Raw genomic sequence first — 26,330 nt, forward strand, 5'->3', positions numbered from 1 at the left:
GTCGCCACTGGCTTGTATGGTTCGGGATCTGTAGAGCTACGCATTGATGGATTTTGCTCTTCAGTGTTTGGACTCTCAGTAGTAATTATTAAACCAGACTAAATTGAACTTAAACTCTGAAAACTGAACTATACTGTTTCAATTTACTATGATCTTCTACGTGAAGCTGCTTTGACACAATCTACACTGTAAAAGCACTATACAAATAAAGGTGAGCATATAATTAACTAACAACTGAGGATTAGTTCTGCCTATAGAGAAATAAATAAAGATGTTGCATCCAGAACCCGACTACTGAGCTCTATAAAATCTAATCCTGCAGTGGTGTATATTTTTGTAAATTTCAAAGCATGATGTGGATCTGTCTGTGGTGCTGTGCTAAATGCTTTTGGCTGTACAGTTAATTAGCAGTTCTGCATCTCATTATTTCTCCTCTGAGTGTTTGTTTGTGTGCGGGCGAGTGAATGAGTGAGAGAGAGAGAGAGAGAGAGAGAACACGTGTTGTTTCTTGCCAGCTCCACAAGCACAATCACACCTGACTGAACAGAGCAAAAACATGAAAAATACTACAAAAATTAGACAATTACACAATTTATTCAAATCAATCTTACATTTACTGTTTGAATTAAACCATGTTATTTTTTTTCTATAGTATTTTATGCATAACCATAATTTAAAAAAGGTTTTAGATCCATTTAAAAAGCAGCTGCTACATCTGAAACATATTAGGATTCTCTTCATTCATAAATTGAATTTAAAACTGTCAAATGTAAATTTCATCCATTATTATTTAGTTCTGCATAATAAACTGATTAATCAAGTAAAAAATGAACTCTGGCATTTCATAAAACAGTACAAAAGCGTAGAATTTTAACAAATGTACATTTCCTTGGTAATTTAGTTTTTTACCATAATTAAGAATCCACAGAATACACACAAAATGTCTGTAACTCTGTATAAAAAGTCATTTACACATTAATTCAGGGCCATGATAGAAGAATGCGTGATATTAATTTCTCTTCCAATTTCAAAATAAGAGGAATCCTACATGGTCTTTGTTGTTGGAGTTCTTGCTTCAGGTTAGCAGAACTAGAAAGAAAACACTTATGTTACTTGCATTGTGTGCAAGATCATTAGTTTATCAATGTAAAGCAAATAAAAGCATATTTTCTGACCTTCCAGCGATTGCCACATTCATTGCACAACACAAAGGTGGTCATTGGTTCATCAGCACTCCGGGTTTGCACCTGTGCACAAAACATTTATTAGCAGCAGCAGCAATAAAAATGTTATTTAACTTCATTTCCCTTTGATAAGATCCAGCCTTGATATTCTTACAAACATGCGAAACTGCACAAGCTAAGGATACTATTAATGGCTCAAGAGGTTTCTTTGAAAGCGCTCCCTTTCTCCATTACTCAGACTGGTTTCCTATGCACTATAAATATCTCCTGTAATAGAGATTGCTGATTTACCTGGTTGTAGGTGCAGTTTTTCTTCTTGCACTTTCCGCACTGCAGCAGGTCAGTGGTGGTTCCTCCAGTCTTGGCCATCTGATGTTCTCTGATGGCCTCCTGGGTCAAAACATTCCTCAACTGCTTCAGTTCATCACTGGCCATCTCCTACAACACAGTGGTCATTTACAGTAAACAGAGCAGATTATAATTAGTCATCTTTCTGTTTGTCAGCACTTACTTAAAACAAATATATATAATGTTCATTCATTTTCTTTTCGGCTTAGTCCCTTTATTAATCCGGGGTTGCCACAGCGGAATGAACCGCCAACTTATCCAGCATTTGTTTTGCAGCGGATGCCCTTCCAGCTGCAACCCATCCCTGGGAAACACATACACACTCATTCACACACACATACACTATGGACAATTTAGCCTATCCAATTCACCTGTACCACATGTCTTTGGACTGGGGGAAACCGGAGCACCCGGAGGAAACCCACGCGAATGCAGGGAGAACATGTAAACTCCACACAGAAACGCTAACTGACCTAGCCGAGGCTCGAACCAGCGACCTTCTTGCTGCGTCGCCTATATAATATATTATTTAGGTTTATATAATCAGGGTTTCTGCAGGTTTCACCAAGTTAAATTTAAGACATTTTTAAGACCATTATGAATAAAAGTTTAGATTTATACAGGGCTAAATGCTAAGGATTTTTTTCAAATATCCCGGTTAGAAAACATTTCCACTTGCCCTATCAAAAAAAATAACATTTATTCACTGATTCATTTTCTTTTCGGCTTAGTCCCTTTACTAATCTGGGGTCGCCACAGCGGAATGAACCGCCAACTTATCCATCACTAGGAAACACCATACACTCCTATTCACACTCATACACTACGGACAATTTAGCCAACCCAATTCACCTATAGCACATGTCTTTGGACCAAAGCACTCCAGAGCACTTGGAGGAAACCCACGCAAACTCCACACAGAAATGCCAACTAACCCAGCCGAGGCTCTAAGCAGCGACCTTCTTGCTTGTGAGGCGATCGTGCTACCCACTGCGCCACTGTGCATCATTTAATTTTAATAGTACAATAATAATAGTTTTGAATATTTCATTAATTTTCAAATATATCCATTCACAAACCTTACCAAGAATAGAACAAAACATAGCTGTCAATTACTTCAGTTTACTATAATATTAAATTAATAATAAAAAATCTAGGTCAGGTCAGTATCCTCAGCAGTAAATAAATGAACCTTTAAGCAAATGTTACTGTAAGGAAAGTAATTAAGTGCTATTTTTAAATAAAAAGTTAAACGTTTTATTGAGATTGGGATTGTTGGTGATTGTATGGGCGTTAATGGTCAGATTGGGTAGCTATACATGAACAAAGGAAAATTAAGACCTGTTAAAAAAGATTTAAGTCCCACAACACAATATTTCAGTAGATTTAAGACTTTTTAGGGCTAAAAATTAGCTGCATGCAGCAAGTAGATCAAGATTTGGGGCAAATAGGGGTAGGAAAAATTACAACTTAAAAAAAAATGCTGCATCCTGATACCTTGAATTAAGGAACACAAAATAATAATAAAATTATTATCATAATTCGGTCATCATTTATTCATCCTTGTTCCAAACCTGTATGAGTTTCTTTCTTCCGTTGAACACAAAAGAAAAAGGATAGTGTCTGTATTTTCTCATATGGAAGTCAATGGTTAACTTTTTTTCAGCTTTCTTCTGAATATCTTGTTTTGTGTTCAGCGGAAAAAAGATAAAGGTTTGAAACGACTTGAGAATAAGTAAATATTGAGTACATTTTCATTTTTAGGGTGAACAATCGCTTGTATTGCAAATAAAAAAACAATAGTTTTTGTTTTTAATAAATGAGACAGAAAAATTAGCAGAAAAATATTTTGCAAATAATATTAGTAATTTTTTTCAAAGATTTTTTTCAAAGTACAAATTGGATTATACTGTATTGATAGAGGTTCCTCAAATGACAGTAAAGACTCGATTTCAAATTAAGGCAGTTCTTTGGAACTTTCTATTCATCAAAGCGTATGAGAGAAGACTATGATGGCTTAAACAAAAATATTAATCAACACAATAATCAAAACATACTGTAGGTAACAATGAAATATTTTTCTAGAGCTGCAAATCACATTATTAGAATAATTTCTGAATGTTTATGTGTCACTTTTTGGAGTAATGGAAATTCTGCTGTGTCAACTAATGAACAGATGACATTATAAAATGGAAAAGTTATTTTAAATTTTAATACTATATCACATTATTAATTTTTTTAAAAGTATTTTTTATCAAATAAAATAAGCCTTGGTGAGAACAAGAGACATTTATAAATATTATTTGTAAAAATTATATTATAGTTATATATTATGTGTAAAAATGTATTATATAAATTATTTGAACGTTAGTTTATATTCAGCTAAAAAAAATTAAATATTAAAAATTGTTATATAATTTTTTTTATTATTATATTTTTAAAAAAATTATTATAGAAAATACATTTTATAAAATCTTTTATAAAAAAAAAAAAAGCTTAGTAACCTGAAAAGAACACAAACACATACAATATACTGATACAAATAGTAGGTATTACAGTAGTGTTACAGAGTTTTTTTGTTGATGACATTTTGCCGAAGAACAGATTTTTAACGTGTAATTTTATTAAATTTAATTATTATAAATGATTATTGTTTATATTATTTCAAAGATAAAAAATGTGCACTCAACCTCAGCAGTCATGGTGGCGATACGGCTCAACTCAATGGCTCCTGCCAAGACGTTTTTGCGCAGATTGGGATTTTTGGGATCCTTCAGGTTACTGATGCGGCTGCGGACTCTGTTCTTGTATTTCATGTCTGTGGCTTTTGTCTCCTGGTATATATGTGAGCCACGGAGACAGTTAAGGAGATCAACTTACAAATATTAAACAGCATTTACAAAAAAAATATGTGACAAGTTTCATAAGGATATATTCCTCAATTTCTGCACCCATGGCTTCGCAATTTGTCCCATAGTCTTTGTAGTCATCTAAGAGGAAAGAAAAACTTACTGTGAACATCACTTCCACAATAATAAGCATCAGAATGATATTTGTCAGTTGGTCTGTGCTATTGCTTTGTGTACCATCTGTACGTAGTGCAGCAGTCAGCATTTCGATGCATTTGTCCCTGATTGAGTCTCCGGTTTGCAGGCGAGGAGATAAAGGTCCTGCACAGGAGCTGAAGGATGGGGACAGGGGGCTTGTGGGTGTTGTGGGCGTCTTTGGAGTCTCTGGTTTACTCTTGCTGTTTAGGAAAAACAGGATGCAGGTGTGTTTAGTTCTTCAATAATAACATTTTGCAGATATTTTTGACTTGTTTTTGACTTGAGTTCGTGGAAGATAGCAGTAAAAAGACAGAGACAGTACGATTTTGGTGAGATGATCAATTTTTTGCGGCAAAATTTACTTTAAAGTCTGTGTGAAATCAAAATGTACAAGGTTTATTTTGCTAGCGCACATTATTATTCCTTAGGTGAACAATTACTCAGTGCAAGTTAATCCACCTGAAAAAAAGTGTTTTGGTAATCTTCAATCAAAGTCTGACCATTTGCTTCCAAGTTAGAAGTGGTGGTCTTTCTCTCTTGATGTCAGTTTGACGTCTTCAGCCACAATATTCTTAACCATGCCCCTTTTACCATTAGTTTGCTATGAGGAAATGAAGCAACTTAGCCCCCCCCCCCCCCCCCCCCCCCCCCCCCCCCCCCCCCCCCCCCCTTAATATTTAATTTCAGTTAAAAGTACATCAGCATACTGAAATAAAAGTCTTCACAACTTTAAGCTTATCAATATTAATAAACCATTAATTTTGACATTTGCCTCAGTAAACTCCTAGTTTGCTGCTTATTAATAACTATTAGGTAGTAGTTGGGTTTAGGTAGGATCAGGGATGTAAAATAAGATCATGCTGAATTTGCACTACTTACAAGTACTTAAAAACATCCAACATTTTAATAATAGTCAGGTTATAAGCCACTAGTTAATAGTGGGCATTGTTACAAACTAAAATGTTACCTTTTTTAACTTTACACAACAGCTCTATGCAGTCATTAATCATCAAATATATTTGACATTATACAGTGCATCCGGAAAGTATTCATAGTGCTTCACTTTTTCTACATTTTTTATGTTACAGCCTTATTCCAAAATTGATTAAATTATTTTTTTTGCTCAAAAATCTACACACAATACCCCATAATGACAATTGTTGCAAATTTATTCAAAATAAAAAACCTGAAAAATCACATGTGCATAAGTATTCACAGCCTTTGCCGTGAAGCTTTAAATTGAGCTCAGGTACATTCTTCAGACGTTTCAGCAGCTTAATTGGAGTTCACCTGTGGTAAATTCAGTTGATTGGACATGATTTGAAAAGGCACACACCTGTCTATGTAAGGTCCCAGGGTTGACAGTGCATGTCAAAGCACAAACCAAGCATGAAGACAAAGGAATTGTCTGTAGACCTCCGAGACAGGATTGTCTTGAGGCACAAGGTTGGGGAAGGTTACAGAAAGATTTCTGCTCCTCTGAAAGTTCTAATGAGCACGGTGGCCTCCATCATCCGTAAGTGGAAGATGTTTGGAACCACCAGGACTCTTCCTAGAGCTGGCCGGCCATCTAAGCTGAGTGATCGGGGGAGAAGAGCCTTAGTCAGGGAGGTGATCAATAACCCAATGGTCACTCTGTCTGAGCTCCAGCATTCTTCTGTGGAGAGAGGAGAACCTCACAGAAGGACAACCATCTGTGCAGCAATCCACCAATCAAGCCTGTATGGTAGAGTGGCCAGACAGAAGCCACTCCCCCCCCTGGAATTTGCCAAAAGGCATTTGATTGACTCTCAGACCATAAGAAACTAAATTGTCGGGTCTGATAAGACTAAAATTGAACTCTTTGGAGTGAATGCCAGGCACCATTCATCACCAGGCTAATACCATCCCTACAGTGAAGCATGGTGGTGGCAGCATCATGTTGTGAGGATGTTTTTCAGCAGCAAAAACTGGAAGACTAGTAAAGATGGAGGGAAAGATGAAAGCAGCAATGTACAGATACATCCTGAATGAAAACCTGCTTCAAAGTGCTTTTGACCTCAGACTGGGGCGACGGTTCATCTTGTTATATTTTTTGTACACTAGATAAGAATAGACAACGATAGAAGGTAATTTTTAAAATTATTATTATTATTTTTTAGAAATAATAGAAAAGGATAGAGAAAAAAATGTGTGTGTGTTTTGTTCTGTAAACTATACATTTCTTGTGAATATAAAATAAAAAATATTGTCATGTAGAGCATAAAATGACAATTGGTCAAAATAAAAATATAGAAAATAATAATAAAAAAAATAATAATTATATATATATATATATATATATATATATATATATATATATATATATATATATATATATATATATATATATATATATATATATATATATATATATATATATATATATACTGTACACACACAAATATTTAGACAGCACAAGGTAAATGTTTTAAATTCAAAAGAAAAAAGTATTCAAAATGTACAAAAAATGAAATATCCCAACTGGGACTATATGCAGAAATAATTTATCTGAATAACAATTAACTCATTTAAATAATAATAATAAAACATTTGAGTCCATCCAGAAGGATGAGAGTGAAAACATAATGCTTCTATTGGCAGAGTTTCTTGAAGAACAAAGCCATAAGGCATGCTAGTCACTGCTAAATGAGGCTACAGTAAATACAGTTCTTGCCTTTCACAAGATTTCTTGGCCTGAGGTGAGCTGCCAGACCTTGAGTTAGTAGAATCTCTCCTGGAGTAAGAAGAATTGAGAGTTTATAGTATGTGGTAAGATCAGTAAGTTCATATTTATATTTTACAGAAGGGCAAACTGCATTATGACTGGTTACCTCTCCAATTTTGGCTCACTTGATCGTCGTTTCAAAAGGTGATTGCTTGACTTGGAGTCAGTAGAGTCCTTACTGCAGCAAAGAGAAAAACACATATTGGATTGTCAAGAAACATTTGATTTGTATTCTGTGCTCAAAATCCCTCATGATTTCAGCAGATTTGTTGATGAGTAATGCTTGAGCTGACCTGTCTCTCCGTCCATCCAGGCTCGGTTTCCTAGGAAGAAGCTTTTTGGAATCTGTGGAGTCCTTTCTAAAAATAAAAGCAGAATAGGGAATTAAAAGTGGCAATTGGTTTTGATGAGCTGTGCCAATCGCCACCATCCTCAAACTCCCATGATCAAACTAAAACACTGCATGCACTTCTGCTGCCCTCTGCCTTCATTTTGTTGCAAAACATCCATTCAAACCTTTCAATCTTGATCTTCATTGATGGCCTTTTGAGTAGTTTATTGTCTCTTGTGTCTTTTCTGGAAAAGAAGCATCATCTCAGTGCTGTGGGATGGTGACCAATCACCAAAAGCCATGTGCATGGACTTAATTTAAAGGAATTATAAATCATTTAATCACATCATGATGTTCCAAACCTGCATGACTTTACTAATATAATATAGCGCACGAGTGAGATAGGACCTATGTTATGACACTTTAAAGCTGTTTTTTGTAGAATTAAAGCAAAAAGTAAAGGTTTAAATGTGCCATATAATAAGATTATAAATATTTAGACATAGCTAATATAATAAAAGTTAAATACATGACAGTGGCATCGCGTGATATACAATTGTTTACTTGTTCTCATTTAAATCATGCAGGTAAAAAATTCTGGTAAAAATACAAACAAAAAACAGGCCAATTAAAACAAGATGCAGACTGTTATGTTGCACACAGGATCATCTGATTGGCCACAACGTTTCCTAGTGAGATTAACAATGATACAATGAACAATACACCCCCACCCCCCCACCCCTTATTTTAAGGTTTATCGAAGCTTATATTAAACCTACTATGTTTGTGGGGGGGCAGCACGATGACGCAGTGGGTAGCGCTGTTGCCTCAGAGCAAGAAGGTTGCTGGTTTGAGTCTCTGCTGGGTTAGCTGGCATTTCTATGTGGAGTTTGCATGTTCTCCCCGTGTTGGTGTAGGTTTCCTCCCCATGTCCAAAGACATGCTGAATAGGGAGAGGGGTCTTGATGCAGACCTGGTGCAGTGCAATCTGGGATGCATCCAATGCTTTTTAATGGGCTCACCCAACCCCACACCTGACCCTACCCCTCACAGTGACGTCACTAGCTCCATTTGAGTGCATTGTGTCTGACATTGCATCGCTGAGTGATGCAATCTCAGCTTGCATCATAAAGGCTGCATCCAGATACTATTGGGAATAGGTGAATGGGTTATATGCACACAGACTTTTAAATTCAGTCTGCCAGCTCCAGGACAAAATCCGCGCGTTTAGGATCTGATTTCTTTAAAAAAAAAAAAAACAGCGCTCTTCAATGATTGGCTGAGATACGATATAAAGTGGGTATCAGACCAAACAAGAAGCACAGCATTAAATTACATTGTTCATCCCCATGTCTTTAAAATATATCAATTAATTTTACCCCAGTATTTTCAATGGAATTTCTCCACTAGCCTGCCACTAATGACGGCGGCTGCGTTTAAACGGTCGTTTGTCTCTTTCTATGCTTTAACAATCAAATGGATGCTTAAGTCTATTAAACTGATTATATTTGAATTGCATTACAATGTTGATGCTGTAAAAGGAACCTTATAAATATCATCTAACCGGAAGATCATCATTGGCCCATTGGGTAAGCTTAATCGTCCGTAGTGTATTTGTGTAAATGGGAGTGTATGGGTGTTTCCCAGTGGTGGGTTGCAGCTGGAAGGGCATCCACAGCTTGAAACGTGCTGGATAAGTTGGTGGTTCACTCCACTGTGGTGACCCCAGATTAATAAAAGGACTAAGTTGAAAAGAAAATGAATGAATGTTTGTGGGACTCTTATTTTGAAAACGGGAGAGGCAGAAAAGAGAATAAAACCCGCCATGCAATGTCTTTACATTGATTTCTATTTGTTGGTAAGCGATAGCAGATGGTAAATGTGTGGTAAATGGCGACGCCAGTGTGTGTACACTGTGTACATATAGAAAATATGTTTGGAAGTTTAAAAGACATGGAGCTGCACTTCACGTCCTGTGTTCGATGGGTTTTAGGAAGCATTAGCCAGCCAGCAATCTTGTCAGAATGCAAAATGCGAAAAATATATATTATGAATTTATTCAGCACTACCAAAAAGAGGCATACAGTCTGTGTAGATGCATCCTTTTGTAGTTTAACATCTATATTGTGGAATTTGCATGTAATGAGGCAACAAAAACATCATATATCAGACCAATTTAACTTACTGAATCAATATATGGCACCTTTAAGATTCTCCTTTTAAATTACACAGATCACAAGTCATACAAGTTTGGAACAACATGAAGATTAGTAAAAGAGGTCAAAGTTATTAACACTGGATGATCTATTACTCAAAATTCATAACACCAATGGTTTAAGATGCACACTGCAACTTCATGTTCAATTTCACTCCGAGGGTTAGAATTCACTCCACAAATCATGCTTCACACCTGTCTTTATCATTGTGTACAGATGCCTGCCGCTTCGGGTCTGATGTGTCTTTTCTATAGTGAAACAGCTTTAGTTATACTTCAGATGTTGAGGTTATAACATATAAAACAGAAGCACGCAGGTTTTAACTTGGTCATGCTTTTCAGTTCCCCTGACAATTGATTTTCAGTTCGACAAAATACAGCCTGAATGAGTCAATGTTAGTCAACAATGCGAGAATCAGAGCCAGATAGTGAGTGTTGGTCAGTCGGAGTCGACAAATTTCACAGGAAATGATGTAATGTATGATGGCCAGAGAATTAATCTATCCAGTCAAAGAATATCAAACATGTTTGACAATCTGAGCCAATTTTACAACACATGAATTTATTTTTTAATATGTGTCTCTCAAAAATAAGACTTCGATTTCTGTGGGAAAAAGTAATTATAATTCAAAAGTGAACTATGCTTTAAATTCTACACGTTAATTTTTACTCAACAATAGTAAGAAATAATCATGCTTCACACCTTTCTTTCTCATTGTGTTCAGATGTTCGTCGCTTCTGGTCTGCTGTGTCTTTTCTATTGCGAAACAGCTTTAGTTACTCTTCAGACAATGAGGTAATTATGTATAAACATGAAGCTTTTAATATCAACCAGCTTTGACAATTTCATTTTTAGTTTTAGCTGGAATACACCTCACAACATTTGCACAGACTTTATTTCCTATTTAAAGCTTGGTTAAGTCCATGCTAAATCAGAGCCAGTACATATATTTTAGACAGTGTTGACCAATCATAATGTGCACAGACTTCTATTTTGTAGCCTCAGACAGTAGCTTGGGTCTCCATTACCCTGTGTTAATGCACATTTTAAAGTATCAACTGAGAAACGAGCAATGGAAAAGCCAAATTCCAGATAAAAGAAATGCTGTTTGCTTGAGATGGTTTTAGACTTGTGCAAAAAAGGGTTAATGTGAAAAACTCTGACGTAGCAAACATCACACCCAGATAACTCTAATTTTCCCTCATTTTCACTCAACAAAGTTCATGTCCAAGGGTTAATAATCATCATGCTTCACACCTTTCTCTCTCATTGTGTTCAGATGTTCGTCGCTTTGAGTCTGATGTGTCTTTTCTATAATAACACAGCTTCAGTTATTTTTCAAATAAGAGATAACTATTTATAAAAACAGCTTTTAGTACAAACATGCTTTTCAGTTCTCCTTTTTTCAGATTTTCAATTTGACAAAACTTGGAGATGGAATACACTACACAGCATTTGTACAGATATTGTCCTTTTTTACAGCCTAGTTGAGTCCATGTTAGATGCAAAAATTAGAGCTGGTTTGCATATTTAGAGTCAAAATTGACAGATTTTGCACAAAATAATTGAATGTATGAAGCACACAGATTTCTATATTTTTTTCAGCCTATGCTCATTAGAAATACGTGCCTCAGTTTCGTTTTGTAAAACACAAAATATGTTGCTCTGGGTATGTTTCACTGCACTCTTCAGATGACAAATCCACTAGAAGGTGTTGTCTACTAATCTAATAATTCTGACTTCAACTGTATATGATAGGCTATTCATGATTTCATATAATCTATACACATAATTAAAATGTATATATTATTATACATCATTATAAAGATAATACTTTTTAAACACTAAATGAGGAGGACTTCTCTCCTGCTGAATCCTTGAGTCTACATGCAGACAGTCACAATGGATAGCAAAACAGCGAGTCTCTTTCGAGTCTATTCCGGTAATCTGGAGGGTTTTAAACATGTGCGAACCCAGCAGCACTGATAGGTGATGTGTCTGAATGATAACGAACTTAACTGATAAAAGGCCGCCATTAAAGGCCGCTGATTAAAGTCTGCCATTATCCAACTCTTGTACATGAATAATTAATAAGCAGCTTCTTCTCGTAGGATAAGAAAACTCAGCTATGAATAATAATAAGAAACTGACACGTCATCTCTGGACAGGCAGATACTGTATTGCTACGTCACCGATTTTGATCTCACCCCAATAATGATTTTAAACCCAGAAGATGAAAAATTAGATTACAAAAGCTCAAAATTCAATTCAATTCATGTTTATTTATATAGCACTTTTACAATGTAGATTATGTCAAAGCCACTTAACATAGAAGTTCTAGTAAAGTCTAGATTGCAGAGATGATTATCCAAATGATCCAGTTTTCTCCAGAACTGACCACTGACATAAACCACTGACATAAACCCTTCACTAAACCCAACCGATAGTGTTTTAAAAGCAAAAGTAAGAGAAAAGTGTACTGCAAATTCAGTTTACTTTGATATCCCAAATAACATGTAGTTTAACCTACAAAGTGCAGTTAAATGTATGTTTGTTTAAGTACATTGTTGGGGTTTCACAAAAATGTAGGTTGAGGCATGCATTTCCAATTAGCCTGTCAATTTTTTTTTACTTCAAACAATGATTTTATTCAGTCAAAGGATATCAGATATGTATTTTTCTCAATTTTAGATTTTTTTTGTTTTTTGTTTTGTTTACACGCTTGCCAAAAACAAGGCTCAGGTTTTAGTATGAAGGGATTTATAGAACTATGAATACAGCTATGCTTTTAAATATTTAAAGTACCTAAGTTTAGTTAAAGCAAGACTTTCTTCAGATACTAGTTCATGTTCACTCAACCCCGATTTTATCTAAGGATTAATAATCATCATGCTTCACACCTTTCTCTCTCATTGTGCTCAGATGTTCGTCGCTTCGGGCCTGACGTGTCTTTTCTATTGTAAAACAGTTTTAGTTATTCTTCAGATGACGAGCTAATTATTTTAAAAACACACAGCTTTAAACATCATCATGCTTTTCAATTCCTCCAAGTCTAACCTCTCTTTCTCTTTGTCTTTTTTTGTGTCTAAGGAGGGACGTTTTGTAGGTGTAGGAGGCTGAAGATGAAGAGGCGCACTGGGATCCACCGCTTCTTTTCTAAGCAAAGAAAGTCTCTGATTATTTATAAGAAAAAGCACACTGCATCTAGCTAGAACACCATGTTACGCTAAAGGTAGCCATGAATGAAAGACAGGCAGTGTTTTGTATAAGCCCTGACCTCTCTTTCTTCATCTCCCGTTTTTGAGGAGGATGCAGATGAAAAGGTAAAGGAGGAAGAGGGGCATTCGGATCAGGTGCTTTTTTCACCCTGGGCAGTGAATATACAATTCAAATGCGGAATTACAAAGAGCACAAGGCAAAATCTTAAAATGCATGTGGTGACACTAGAGGCCAGATTTACTAAACAGGGATAATTAGAATAAGAGTGCCATTTTTATTAAAGCGCCAATGAAAGACTAATGACTAACTCTGCAGCACTGATAATGGGTGCATGTAATTTACTTAGGATGTTGAAAATGGGGGTGAGAGGAAGATTTTGCTGCAAAAAAAAAAAAGTCAACAAATGCATATGCCTGTTAAATTATCTTGCATGATTTATTTTAATACATTTCTCCCATAAAATGTGTTTCAGAGGAAAGGTAAAGCCTAATTCACACTACATCACTTTTAAATTTCAGATTTTTTTTATCTTTAAATTGCTGTGGTATTCACACCACACAACACTACGTAAATCATCTGCACGATGCCTCATTCACACTAGCAGCAACTTTGTAGCTGCCTGTCACTCTGAATGGCGACCTTCTGCAAATGCAGGTGTGTGTAGGTGTACAGCACGGAGAATAAAACCGGCCTATGAGCGAGCTGAGTGAGGATCAGGTGAGCTGGTGCTCCTATTGGCTGTCGCTAAAAAAAAAATTAAAAATTAAAAATCTGTCTTCATTTGCTTAAAGTTGAAGGATTCTCAACTTTGTTGCGTGGCTCGACACGCTTACCGGGTCGCCAATGGTTGCTGTCGCTCGCGTAAACAGAGGTCACCAGAAGTCCCTCATTCTCCGTTGAAATGAACGGTCGCTTGTCGATTTGCCGCTTCGTTCGAAGTGTGAATGAGGCTTGAGGAGGTCACACACTACACAATATGACAACAATTATCACTAAATAGTTTTATTTATTGGGGAACTCTGATCTGCGAAATCACTGCCCCATGATTGCGTGAGACTAACAGAAGTTCAAAATATGACCCCTCTGTACAGAAATGATAAATATGAAACAATCACCAGCTTTATCAATGTATAATAATCTTGTTTTATTTGTCCATTTTCGCAACGCTGACAAAATTTTGCATGCTCATACTCTAGCGTGACCGCAGCTTAACTCTGTCCAGCACCCAAATCACAGCCAATAAAATGTTCAGAGCGGAGTCTTTAGAGCAAAACACTATTGTTTGCTTGTTGATGACATCACTGACACACGGCCTTTGAAATCTCTCTGCAAGTTTAAAAGGGAGCATTTAAAAGCATCGTCCATCAGCTGATCACTCATATATCTACACAGTTCAGCTGATAGATGTGAATTTCATTTCCTCTCATGTTCGTGTAAATGCAGCGTGAAGCGAGAGCATCGATGAAGATTCTGGTTTAAAATCCTTTGCTGATGCCGTACATTTTTAATTTGAATCAAATTAATCTTCAAATTTGTATAGTTTATGTTATTAAAGTAAGTTAAAGTAACATAAAAACCTTTTTGACTTTTTGATCAAAGAATTTTTATATACAATTAGATCATACAAAAAATGCATGGGCTAGGCACAATATACATGTAAAACAAACAAACAAAAAAAAAAAAAAAACAAACAAAAAAAAATTATATATATATATATATATTGTTGAATTTAAGAATAAAGACATGATCCCAATGTTCTAAAGAGCAGGTAAACACATAAAATTAATTTTATTTGCTGACAGGTGTACTATAGCTGTCGTTCAGATTTTATTTATTAATTGTTAAAATGGAGATTGCAATTTTCCTATGATTCGTATGCAGCACAAAAAGGGTACATTTTAGTGTTACAAATATTTAAATTACAAAAATAAATAGCAAAATAAGTCTTTATGAAGGAGACACTAACTTAATGCTCTAAAAATTGATTTATTATTATTTTAATCCAATGATTTATAAAATAAACATTTTTTCCAAATCTTTAGTAAATTATTACTTTTTAATTGTGTACCTTCCTGAATATTTTCTTGGTGATTTTGTTTGGATACTTTCAGAAAAATTGAACTGAATGATTTTTGGTCAGAAAAAAAATTAAGACATAGGCCAAATCCCAATTCTATTTTTGTACGCCTACCCTTTCCCCTTGGTTCTTAAAACCAAGTGTGAAGGGGAAGGGCTTCAAAATTTACCCCTAAGATATGGGACAGCACTACAGAACCTGCACACGTCATCGCAATCTCATGCTTCATATAAAATCAGACAATCGCAACTGCTGTAGTTATTCCAGTTGTGTTATTTTTTGGTATTCATCTTCAGAAAATCATTGTAGGCATATTATGTTATCATTAAGATATAATGTGGCAATAGGATCGTAACTACTGATAAAACAAACCGAATCTGATCTTAACTTTGGATAAAAGCGTCTGCTAAATGTAAATGTAATGTAAATGTAAACTACACTGCGCATTTACACAGTGGCCATATTCATCTATGAAAACACACAAAACAACATTAACCACTAGACTTTTCTGACAGGGTATTCGAGTGTCATTGAGTGTCAGAATGTTGTAGGACTGCTGTACAGGAGTTATTATTATAGATTATATATCTATAAATTTAGGGGTTTTTATTTTAGCGTATTTTTTTAAAAAGCATGACGGTAAAACACGAATGCCGTTATGAATGTATTAAAACATATTCTTGTTTGTTGTAAAATTTGTAATAATGACAAAAATATACAAATTTGTGGATCTCCTTACTTCCGGGTGCAGCTATGCTGCCGGTGTATTCTGGGAAATTTTCTTACCCCTTGGTTTCAGGTGTTGTCCTGAAAAATCTCTGTTCGAAGGGGTATCTAGCTCTTCCCCTTAGCCCTACGGTTTCAAGCAAAAGAGAATTTGGACAACCCTACCCCTTCACGTAAACACGCAAAACAATGGGAAGGGCTAAGGGGTAGAATTAGGATTGGGCCATAATGTAACGTCTTTTTGGAAATGTGTTTTCATTTTGCCTGCATGGGACAAATATCTGTTACACTGTATAGTCTGTCAGTTGTTGTTTTTTAACAGCAAAAGGTTTGCACTAACAAAAATGTTTAATAAATCTGGCCCTTGATCATCAACTAGACTAAAAAAAGAATAATTCACAATTACTTAATTATTTACCTATTAAATCATTGTGCTTATCTTATCACTAAAAACATCATGAAAGAGGATTGTAAATTTGAACTGAAAGGCGCTCAGACCTTTCTTTACTGTCTTTGTTTTCCTCTAGTATTGGTCGTTTGGGAGGAGGTGGTGGAGGTGGAGAAAGAACATGTTTAGGAGAAGGTGGAGGTGGAGAAAGGACACGTTTGGGAGGAGTTGGAGGTGGTAATGTTTCAGGAGGATCTTTCCTGGGAAAAATAGATAATCAGAGTCCACTTATGATAGATATTCATTACAACTAGGCTACAAAATCAGTCCAGTTTTTAAAGCCATATGAATTCAGTAATGCTGAAAGAGATAAAAATCTACATTTTGGAATTTGATATATAAAGCAAAATGTCATGGAATTTAGCAAATTTAGGATGATTAATTCAAAAGTGGTGTTTTACACCTAATCAGATCTCGATGTAGACTAGTGTCTGTAAATGATAAACCACACACACATATACAAAGTAAAAACAGAAAAGAATTTGAGTTTCATAGAGCCTTATCGACCGTGAGCACATTCTCCCAAGTGTAACCTCTGACCTTTCTTTCTTCACTTCTGATGAGCGCTTAGGGATAGGAATAGGAGGAGGAGGAAGAGGATGATGAAGAGGAAAAAGAAGATCATTTGTGTCTCTCCTGCATAAAAATAACCAAGTCTCATTAAAGATGAGAAGGAGATCACGCTTTCAAATCACACACTGCATGCACTTCTAGCTCATTGTCTAACCTTTCCTTCTTTCCATCTATGAAGGGGCGTTTAGGAGGATGAGACTGAAGAGCAGGAGAGTGTAAAGAACTCTGAGTGTCTTTTCTGTACAAGAATTGTCAGAATACAACATTTAATCTTCTGAATGGTTCATCTTACTTTGCTGCATGCAGTATGTACTGCATTAAAACATTCGACACATTCAAACATGCGACAAGCTCTGACCTCTTTACATCAACTGATGAGCGTCTTAGAGGATGAGAATTGATGGGAGGAGGAGGAAAAAAATCAACCGGAGCATCTTTCCTGTACAAAAGTGAAAATTCATCTTATGTTTTAACAATTGTGTTTTTATTCTGTAATTATTAGTTCATTAATAATTCATTAACAACTTTATGAACAGTTTTTTCATTAATTGCTGAGTAATTCTAATTGTTAATCAAATGTTTACTTATGCACAATAAAAAACAAATTCAGTGAAGTAAAATCTAGTTAACCCTTACATTCTGGTGATTTTGTCATGCTTAGAAAAAAAACAGCGATAAATAATTTCACAGCAGTCACTCGAAACGTCACATGCTATGATATGTCATATGATAGCTTTTTAGTAATAAATTTTGATACACTTTTTTACTTTTTTAGTTAAGCTCCCATTTGAGACTGATGTACATGCTTGACATAATATAATAACTGTATTTAATATATATATATTAACTATAATATGCCAGAATATATAATAACTGTATTTAATATATTATATATATTAACTATAATATACCATAATATTTAATAACTGTATTTAATATATATTAACCATAATATGACATAATATTTAATAACTGTATTTAATATATTATATATATTAACTATAATATTTAATAACTGTATTTAATATATAACATATATTAACTATGATATGACATAATACATAATAACTGTATTTAATATATATTAACTATAATATGACATAATATTTAAAAACTATTATATAACATAATATATACTAACTATAATATGACATAATATATAATAACTGTATTTTATATATATTAACTATAATATGATGTAATATATAATAACTGTATTTAATATATAATATAAGTTAACCATATTATGACATATATAACTGTATTTTAACTCACACCTGAATAGACAAAATTGTCAAAATTAACTTAAAACTACATTTAAAAAATAATTTAAATAAATGTATATACATATATTTTTTCCTTTAAACATATATTATATATCCTTATACTTAACAAAAAGGAAGATATTCGGAAGCATGTTGAAAAATAAAAAAGACATTGACTTCAATTGAATTTTTTGCTATTGGTGTGGGTGTCTTTTTTTCCCCCCAACATTTTTCAGAATATCTTGATTTGTGTTCAACAGAAGAATTAAATTAATAAAAGTTTACAAACACTTAAATGCGGATAAACAGCAAAGAAATTTTTAGTTTTGGATGGTTAGTTTTGGACTAACCCAAAACCCAACAATTATAGTAATGTAAAAACAGTAAATATACCAAGTATAATTCTTATTATTTAAGAAATTACCCATTAAATTGTATTTTATTAATGCCTACCCCTACCTCAACCCTAAACCTACATGTACCCGCCACAGTAAGGTAAAAAAATGTAACTAATTGTGGTGTGACAAAAATTATGCTATGTTAATCTGAGTGTCCATCTCGACCATCTACCCAAACATTTTCTAATGAAAGGCCAAAAACCAAACTTGATTGAGGCTATTGGGCCGAAGGTAAAGATAGTTGCTGTGGGTAATTTCCTAATTTCTTTAATAATATTTAAAAAGGACTAGAAAACTGATTTCTATTACCTTATACATGGGATTTTCTTAAATTTTATAATGAACTTATTACAGTAAAAACTCAATCTCATTTATAACAGAATTGCACTAGTTTTTTTTTCTTGATTTTCTTGATCTGTCGAGCGAGTATTTACATTTTTTTAAAAATCAGATTCATTTACATTTAGTTGAAACATTTAATTTCAGTTAGCTTTTTTCTAGCTCAGCAATAAAACTAACAAAAAAGGTTATGTCAAATTAGAAATGACACCCCAATCCTATCCATTATTCTCAGTTGGGATGGTGGGCCAAATCAAAGGTTACAATAGGCCAACTTTGGCCCGCGGGCCCTACTTTGAGCATCTCTGATCTAGACTTAACCTTTTAATAATCTGTTTGAAAAAAACTTAAAAGACAATACTCACCAAACAGACTATAATTAAAGTTCTGAAAAAAGCCATTTACTGATATTGTGACCTTGTTGACAAAAGATGGACTTTTTTAGATAATCTAAAATGAATTTAAAACGCAGATACTTTCATTATAACAATACAGATGCATGTTTTGATCCACAATAGTAGTGTTTCTTTCCAACCACAGTCACATGCTTCAAACCGCACACACAAAAGCCCTAACCTTTCCCACTTCACTTCCCCAGCCGGAGGACACTTTGGTGGAACAGACGAAAGCGTCAATGGGGAGGGAAGATGATCACTGTTCACTGTATCTTTCCTAAACACAATGTACACAAAACTCTTCAATCTGATAGCACAGTTTAGAGGAGGAGAGGGGCTTTACACAGAACTGGCCTTTTTTTCTCACCTCTCTTGATCTTTTTTATTGTTAATAGGAAGTTTCTCCTTTTTCTGGTTACTTTCTCGTTTTTCGTTCCTGAGCTCTGCGTCGCTTTTCTCTCTCCTTTGTTTTTCATCAAGTTTCTTGTTAGAGTCTAAGTCTGGTTTAATTTCTGCTGTCGATCTTTGCAGACTGACAAGATAAACAGGTTAAACCACAAGAATTTTTATATCTTACCATCTGCGTAAATCAGTGTTTGTGAAACAACTTTTGTTTTCAGAAGACTTTGCAAATGCTATTTCAGGACTTCTTCCGTGTTTTTCATTGTTATCAGCACACGTACCTGGAGTCTTTCTCAGGAGAAGTCCTGCTGGGTGATCCTGATGGCTTGCTTGGATGACTGCCGTTCTTCACCTCATTTGGCCTCTCAGATTTTGGGTTCTGAGCTGATTCTGACAGACACAAAAACATTGTACATGTAGGCAAAGCAAGATCATTTTATGAAACAATTTTTGTGTCAAACATTAAAAATTAAAGGGCTTGATTTAAAAAAAACTTAACTTTCCTGATAGGTGTCTTAGCTTTTTTTCTTTTAAAATTATATAGATTATGTTTAAAAAGTTCAATATTTTGGTTGTTACATTTTTTGTTACCACGGGATTACTGCCTTCACTCTTCTATATTAATTAAAATATTGATAGACTGTTTGAAATTACACATGAACCAAAAAAAATGTATGAAAAATACGTTATTCACAATTGATGAGAAATGCAATTTGATTGTCCACCTTATTTTTCATATAACATATGCCATTCACTTTTCATCTACCGCTAGTTCGATATTTCAAATTTGTATTTCTTACAATATTATTTTGAAGCATTGCCTTAAATAATATTTGTTATTAGTTTATATTTGTATTGCATTAATTAGGCAAGGCAAGTTAATTTATATAGCACATTTCATGCACAGTGGCAATACAAAGTGCTTTACATAAACAGGAATAAAAGACAACTATAAGAAAATAAAAAATAATAAAAGTGATTAAAAAACTAATGAAAACAGACTAAAATGTGTTAAAACAGGTTATAAAAGAATTTAAAAAAGAAAGACATAATAGTGTGATCTGTCGGACATAGCACAGTGCTCGTTTAGTAAAGGCTCAGCTAAACAGATGTGTTTTCAGTCTTGATTTGAATGTGCCTAATGTTGGAGCACATCTGATTACTAATGGAAGCTTTAATTAATTAATAAATTACTATTTATTGCATGTTGATATATTTACTCACTAGTGCCGAGTTGGACCCCCTTTTGCCTTCATAACTTAATTTGCCTTAATCCTTCGTGGCATAGATTCAACAAGGTACTGGAAGTATTCCTCAGAGATTTTGGTCCATATTGACATGATAGCATCACACACTTGCGAATGATGCGAATCTCCCGTTCCACCACATCCCAAAGGCGCTCTATTGGATGGAGCTCTGGTGACTTTGGAGGCTATTTGAGTACAGTGAACTCATTGTCATCTTCAAGAAACCAGTCTGAGATGATTCACGCTTTATGACATGGTGCGTTATACTGCTGGAAGTAGCCATCAGAAGATCGGTACACTGTGGTCATATGGGATGGACATGGTCAGCAACAATACTCAGGTAGACTATGGCATTAACACAATGCTTAATTGGTACTAATGGGCCCAAAGTGTGCCAAGAAAAGATCCCACACACCATTACACCACCACCACCACCATCCTGAACCGTTGATACAAGGTAGGATGGATCCATGCTTTCATGTTGTTGACGCCAAATTTTGAGCCTACCATCCGAATGTTGCAGCAGATATCAAGACTCATCAGACCAGGCAACGCTTTAATGTTCCAATCTTCTACTGTCCAATTTTGGTGAGCCTGTGCCAATTGTAGCCTCCGTTTCCTGTTCTTAGCTGACAGAAGTGGCACCCGGTGTGGTCTCCTGCTGCTGTAGCCCATCCGCTTCAGGGTTCAACGTGTTGTGCATTCAGAGATGCCCTTTTGCATACCTCAGCTGTAAGGAGTGGTTATTTGAGTTACTATTGCCATTCTATCAGCTTGAACCAATCTGGCCATTCTCTTCAGATCTCTGGCATCAACAAGGCATTTGCAGCCACAAAACTGCCACTCACTGGATATTTTCTCTTTTTCGAACCATTCTCTGTAATCCCTAGAGATGGTTGTGCGTGAAAATCCCAGTAGATCAGCAGTTTCTGAAATACTCAGACCAGTCCATCTGGCACCAACAACCATGCCATGTTCAAAGTCACTTAAATCACATTTCTTCCTCATTCTGATGCTCAGTTTGAACTGTAACAGATCATCGTAAACATCTCTACATGCCTAGTTGCTGCCATGTGATTGGCTGATTAAAAATTTGCGCAAGTTGGACAGGTGTACCTAATAAAGTGGCCGGTGAGTGTATGAAACCTACAGTTTTATTTTTAACATACAGTAACAAGATCAAACTACATGAATAATTTTCAGAAAATTATATTTGAAAACACCTTTGAATCTAACAAAATTGACATCTAAAATTGCACCTAAAAACTAAACATTTAAAAAATACCAAGAAGCCCAGAAGATGAAGACTTTTTTATTATTGCTAAAAAAAATAAAAAAAACATTTCCCCTACCTAAAAGCCTCTTCCAGTTTTTTATCAGAATCTTTGCCAAGTTGACAACATCTTCGTCTGTGCAATGCTTTCTTATTCCATTGACGGACATGCCGATTCTTGTATCCTGGATCCAAGTAAATATTAAACATTAGACAAACAAGAGCTGTAAGATGGCAATGCACAATCAGCTGCATTTACGCAACTAAATGCATCTGGTGTATCTTAGATGTTCCATTATTCAGAAGTTTCTCATAATTTTAAAATCATTTTACTTTACACTTTTTTCTCTTAATCTACATAGACATTTTGTTTTGCACAGTTCATATTAATTGTCCACATTTTTATATCTATTTGCAACAACATTTCACTATAGGAAGCAATAAAGTATATCAATACAACAAAACATCAGTTAAACAGCAGACAAACCTGAAGAAGTTTCAGCGTCATGTTGAAATCTTTCAGTTCTCTCAGAAGATCTAGAGCTCCGTCCTACACAGACAGGGATAATGATGCTCTTTTAGTTTTCAAATAATTATTTAATAACCAATGAAGATTTGCTGTGAATGTATTTAGAGATTTTTTCTTTAGTAAAATGTTTAAGAACACTTTTAGCTTAAAATTAGGATACTTGACATTTCATAAAACGCCAGCAAATCCAACTTGAAGGACATTTTCTTGCAACTTTTTTGAGATAGGGCTGGGCGATTAATTAAAAAAGTAATCGAAATCAACATTCAGAATCTATAATCGATTTAATTTTTCCAGATAAGTTTTTACAATTAATTTTTCTACAGTATGTTCTGATCTGTTTATACCTCTGCGTCGAGAGCACACATATATTCCAACATATGTTTAATGTCAGTTGTTCAACAGTGATGTTCAATGAATAATTTTAGATAGTAGAAAATGTGTTTCCTTCAATTATTTTAGAATCAAGTAAAGCACCCTTCATTCAAAAATCTTGTTATTTGTGTGCATATTTACTGCACAAAACTTGTCAGTAAACTGTGAAGGCAAAAAAAAAAAAAATCTTTTATTAATCTTAATAGAGATTTTGATTTGAGGTCAAATCACCGGTATATTCTAAAATGCTTAATGTGAAAAAAAGCTTAACGTGGCATAATGTACCCAAACATCAACCAGAGAAACCCTAATTTCTGTCAAACTTTACTTGTAATTAACCTCAACTACTGTAAAAATAGCGAACCCCAATTCCATAGATAAAGTGTAAAAAAATAGATAGAAATTAGATTTTCCTCGCTTGTTGTTAAGGTACATTAAGCCATGTTAAGCCTTTTCCTTTTAATAGACTTCAATGGGGATAAAATGCTTAATGTGCTGTTTTTTACTTTATCTATGGAACTGGGACTCAGTCTTTTTATAATCATTAGGGTCAATTACAAGTAAAGTTTGACAAAAGTTGTGTTTCTCTGGTTGATGTTTAGGTACATTAGGCCATGGTGAGCTTATTTCACAATAAGCGTTTTAGAATATCCAAAATCACCCAGCTCTACTTTAAGATTTTAAAATAACAACAATAACAACGACAAGCTGATGTTAAGTAACATTAACAGCATTTTCACTTTTGAGTGAAAACGCACAACCAAATTGAGATTAAAAAAAAATGCATGCATTTTATTTTTGTTTTACAATAACTCAAATTAATATATACCAATTCTACAAATGCACTAAACAATAAAATAAACTAACAACTAAATTTGCTGATTTGAAATAATAAGAGTGGTCGAATAATGAAATTTTTATGGTTTCATTTTCATTTTAGACAAAACTTTCCCTTTAAATCATGTGCTCGCGCGTGAAAATATTTGAGTCGGCCAAACACACACACACACCGCCTCGACCTTGTGCCATTTACTACGAGGAACCTGATACACACATATTGTTAAATGTTAACAAAACGTGCACAAGTCAATTCAATAAAGCAGTCTATAAGTATTCATTCTGTCCATGTTCTGCTGGCATGTATAAATCTAAAGTAAATCTGAGCAACCAACACCTGTTGTCACATATGTGTCTGTAGCCCTAACACACACACACACACACACACACGCACACATTACTGTAACTCTGACACTTCAACAGCAGTAAACACGGCGTGTGTGCAGGCAAGTAAATGAAATAAGCAGAATTAAAAAGCAATAAGCGCACATGCAAAACAGTTTAAACGAGTTCTTGGTAAACACCACGCGCACAGGTGGCACAAACAAACAGCGCGAAGCGTCGCGTCAAAATTAGGATCTCACCATGTTATTTCTAGACACCATCTTGTCTAGTTTTTTGGCAATCCGCAACAGGTCCTCCTCTCGCGTCATTGTGTGCGCATTAATATACTGTAAGTGAAAATCAAATGTATATAGCACGTCAAGTCACGTAAATCTTTATAATTTAGCGAAATGTTTGAAGTTTTGTTCCCAAGCTTAAGTTGCTCCTGCACGGTCAGTTGAGGAAAAGGGGGCGGGGCTTCGGGACAGTCGGAGCTGTCAATCATTCCATCTGGATTTATGACAACAACTCCTAAATATAGTTGCTACCAGGGCCGATAAAAGTTCAGTGATTTTTAGAGGGGACATTTACAGCAGACATGCTCTGTTGGAGTGTTTTTGAAATAGTTATGTACATAATTTTTTTAATCTAATGGTCATGCATGTTTAAGTAAAAGGATGACATGTTTCACAACCAATTGAAGCATTCTTGTAATGTTATCTGAGTGTTTATTGGATGTTATTTAAACATTTTTCGAGTAATTCGAGGCTTCAATGACAATATGTGACTCGCGTCGATCTGGACAATTGCAAGCATTCACAGCAAATTTCTCTAGTAAAAAAGCCTATCAAGACAGTTTAGATCAGGGGTGCAGAAACTCGGTCCTGGAGGGCCAGTGTCCTGCATATTTTAGTTCCAACCCAATTAAGCACACCAGCTTTATACAACCAGCTAATAAAGCTCTTTCTAGGTATGCTAAAACTTCCAGGCAGGTGTGTTGAAGGAAGTTGGAGCTAAACTATGCAGGACACCGGCCCTCCAGGACTGAGTTGGACACCCGTTTTAGATAGATTTAACGGACTTTACACTCAACTGGTGATGGTATTGTAAGTTAAGCAGCAGATGGCAGCACTGCGACATTTAAATAAATGTTTTCTGGTTGCTGAAAAGGAGAACATGAACTCCAAATACATACATCAACCAGAAATTTGGGTATTGTTTACTTCCCTGCTCCACAAATTTCCTCTATTGAAAACAAAAGAATATTTTAAAGGTCACTCTCAGTCTTTTTCTGAAACAATTAATGTGTCATTTTCACTATAAAAGTGCATTAGATGTCCCACAAGATTGAATCAGTCCTATACGAACAATGTCAAATAATGAAATTCTGATGTTTTGGCTAAACCTTTTCACACATGCAGGTAGAATTATAAGTGTTTTGAAATATGTTTTTGTCAATTCTTGGTATATTGAATGGATGTGATTTTGCCATGTCCCACTCACTGCTCAGCAAAATTCAGTGAGTCTAAAAAGTAGCTAAATTAGATTAAATTAAAAAGATTTTTAAATATTCATAGTCTTTCACAAGTTATTTGAAAAAAGATGTCATTTTAATAGCTTTTATTTTGTTTTCATAATATTATTAATCATTTTGCAAGCGTCCCTAAAAATTGCTGTCCACCCTGTCATGATGTAGTAAATACCCCTTTAAGAAACCCTCTGATGTACTCACTGGTATCCCCATGCCCATTTTGCCTTTCTTCAGAGGAGGTTCATCTGATGTGCACACATTAAGTACACGTGTGTTTCCTATTTTTCCTCATATTGTGTTTGAAACTGAATGTTGTCAAGCTTAACATGTCCACCATGTCATCGTGAAATATTAATTTATTTATTTTTAAAAATCAGAAATTAAAAATATAGCTTTTAAACTGTGTACAAAGAGCTTAAATAGGGAAACACTTTGCCAGCTGCAGGTACAACCAGTGTTGAATAAATGCTTTAGCTAAAAATGTCCTCCCTGTCATTGTC

The 26,330-nt window shown here is 34.8% G+C and overlaps 1 protein-coding gene across 12 annotated transcripts; it reads right to left on the reverse strand.

Moving 5' to 3' along the window:
- Positions 1-654: 654 nt before the first annotated feature.
- tcea3 (transcription elongation factor A (SII), 3) lies at positions 655-24,776 on the reverse strand. Of its 12 annotated transcripts, XM_056475055.1 has the most exons (20): positions 24,560-24,776; positions 22,722-22,784; positions 22,314-22,419; positions 19,996-20,104; positions 19,680-19,844; positions 19,494-19,589; positions 17,274-17,354; positions 11,130-11,183; positions 10,575-10,628; positions 10,067-10,120; positions 7,842-7,901; positions 7,619-7,684; positions 7,432-7,503; positions 7,275-7,334; positions 4,619-4,779; positions 4,462-4,522; positions 4,223-4,373; positions 1,476-1,622; positions 1,176-1,247; positions 655-1,089 (listed from the first exon to the last, which is right to left on the reverse strand). In XM_056475055.1, the coding sequence occupies exons 1-20, from the start codon at positions 24,626-24,628 to the stop codon at positions 1,081-1,083; spliced, it is 1,710 nt and encodes a 569-aa protein (XP_056331030.1). In that variant the 5' UTR covers positions 24,629-24,776; the 3' UTR covers positions 655-1,080. The 12 variants fall into 12 exon arrangements, with proteins under 12 accessions (XP_056331030.1, XP_056331031.1, XP_056331036.1 ...); XM_056475056.1 differs by lacking the exon at positions 11,130-11,183 and having other exon boundaries at positions 656-1,089; XM_056475061.1 differs by lacking the exons at positions 19,494-19,589; positions 19,680-19,844 and having other exon boundaries at positions 657-1,089.
- Positions 24,777-26,330: the final 1,554 nt, after the last annotated feature.

Source organism: Danio aesculapii, chromosome 16, assembly GCF_903798145.1.
Source record: "Danio aesculapii chromosome 16, fDanAes4.1, whole genome shotgun sequence".
Lineage (NCBI taxonomy): Eukaryota > Metazoa > Chordata > Actinopteri > Cypriniformes > Danionidae > Danio > Danio aesculapii.

Bases quoted from the DNA above. Each gene is read 5' to 3' on its own strand.
- tcea3 (XM_056475055.1), bottom strand. From the start codon at position 24,628: ATGACGCGAGAGGAGGACCTGTTGCGGATTGCCAAAAAACTAGACAAG. The intron at 22,420-22,721 runs GTTTGTCTGCTG...ACTTGGATCCAG, and splicing joins TGACGCTGAAACTTCTTCAG to GATACAAGAATCGGCATGTC. The intron at 20,105-22,313 runs GTAGGGGAAATG...TGTGTCTGTCAG, and splicing joins AAACTGGAAGAGGCTTTTAG to AATCAGCTCAGAACCCAAAA.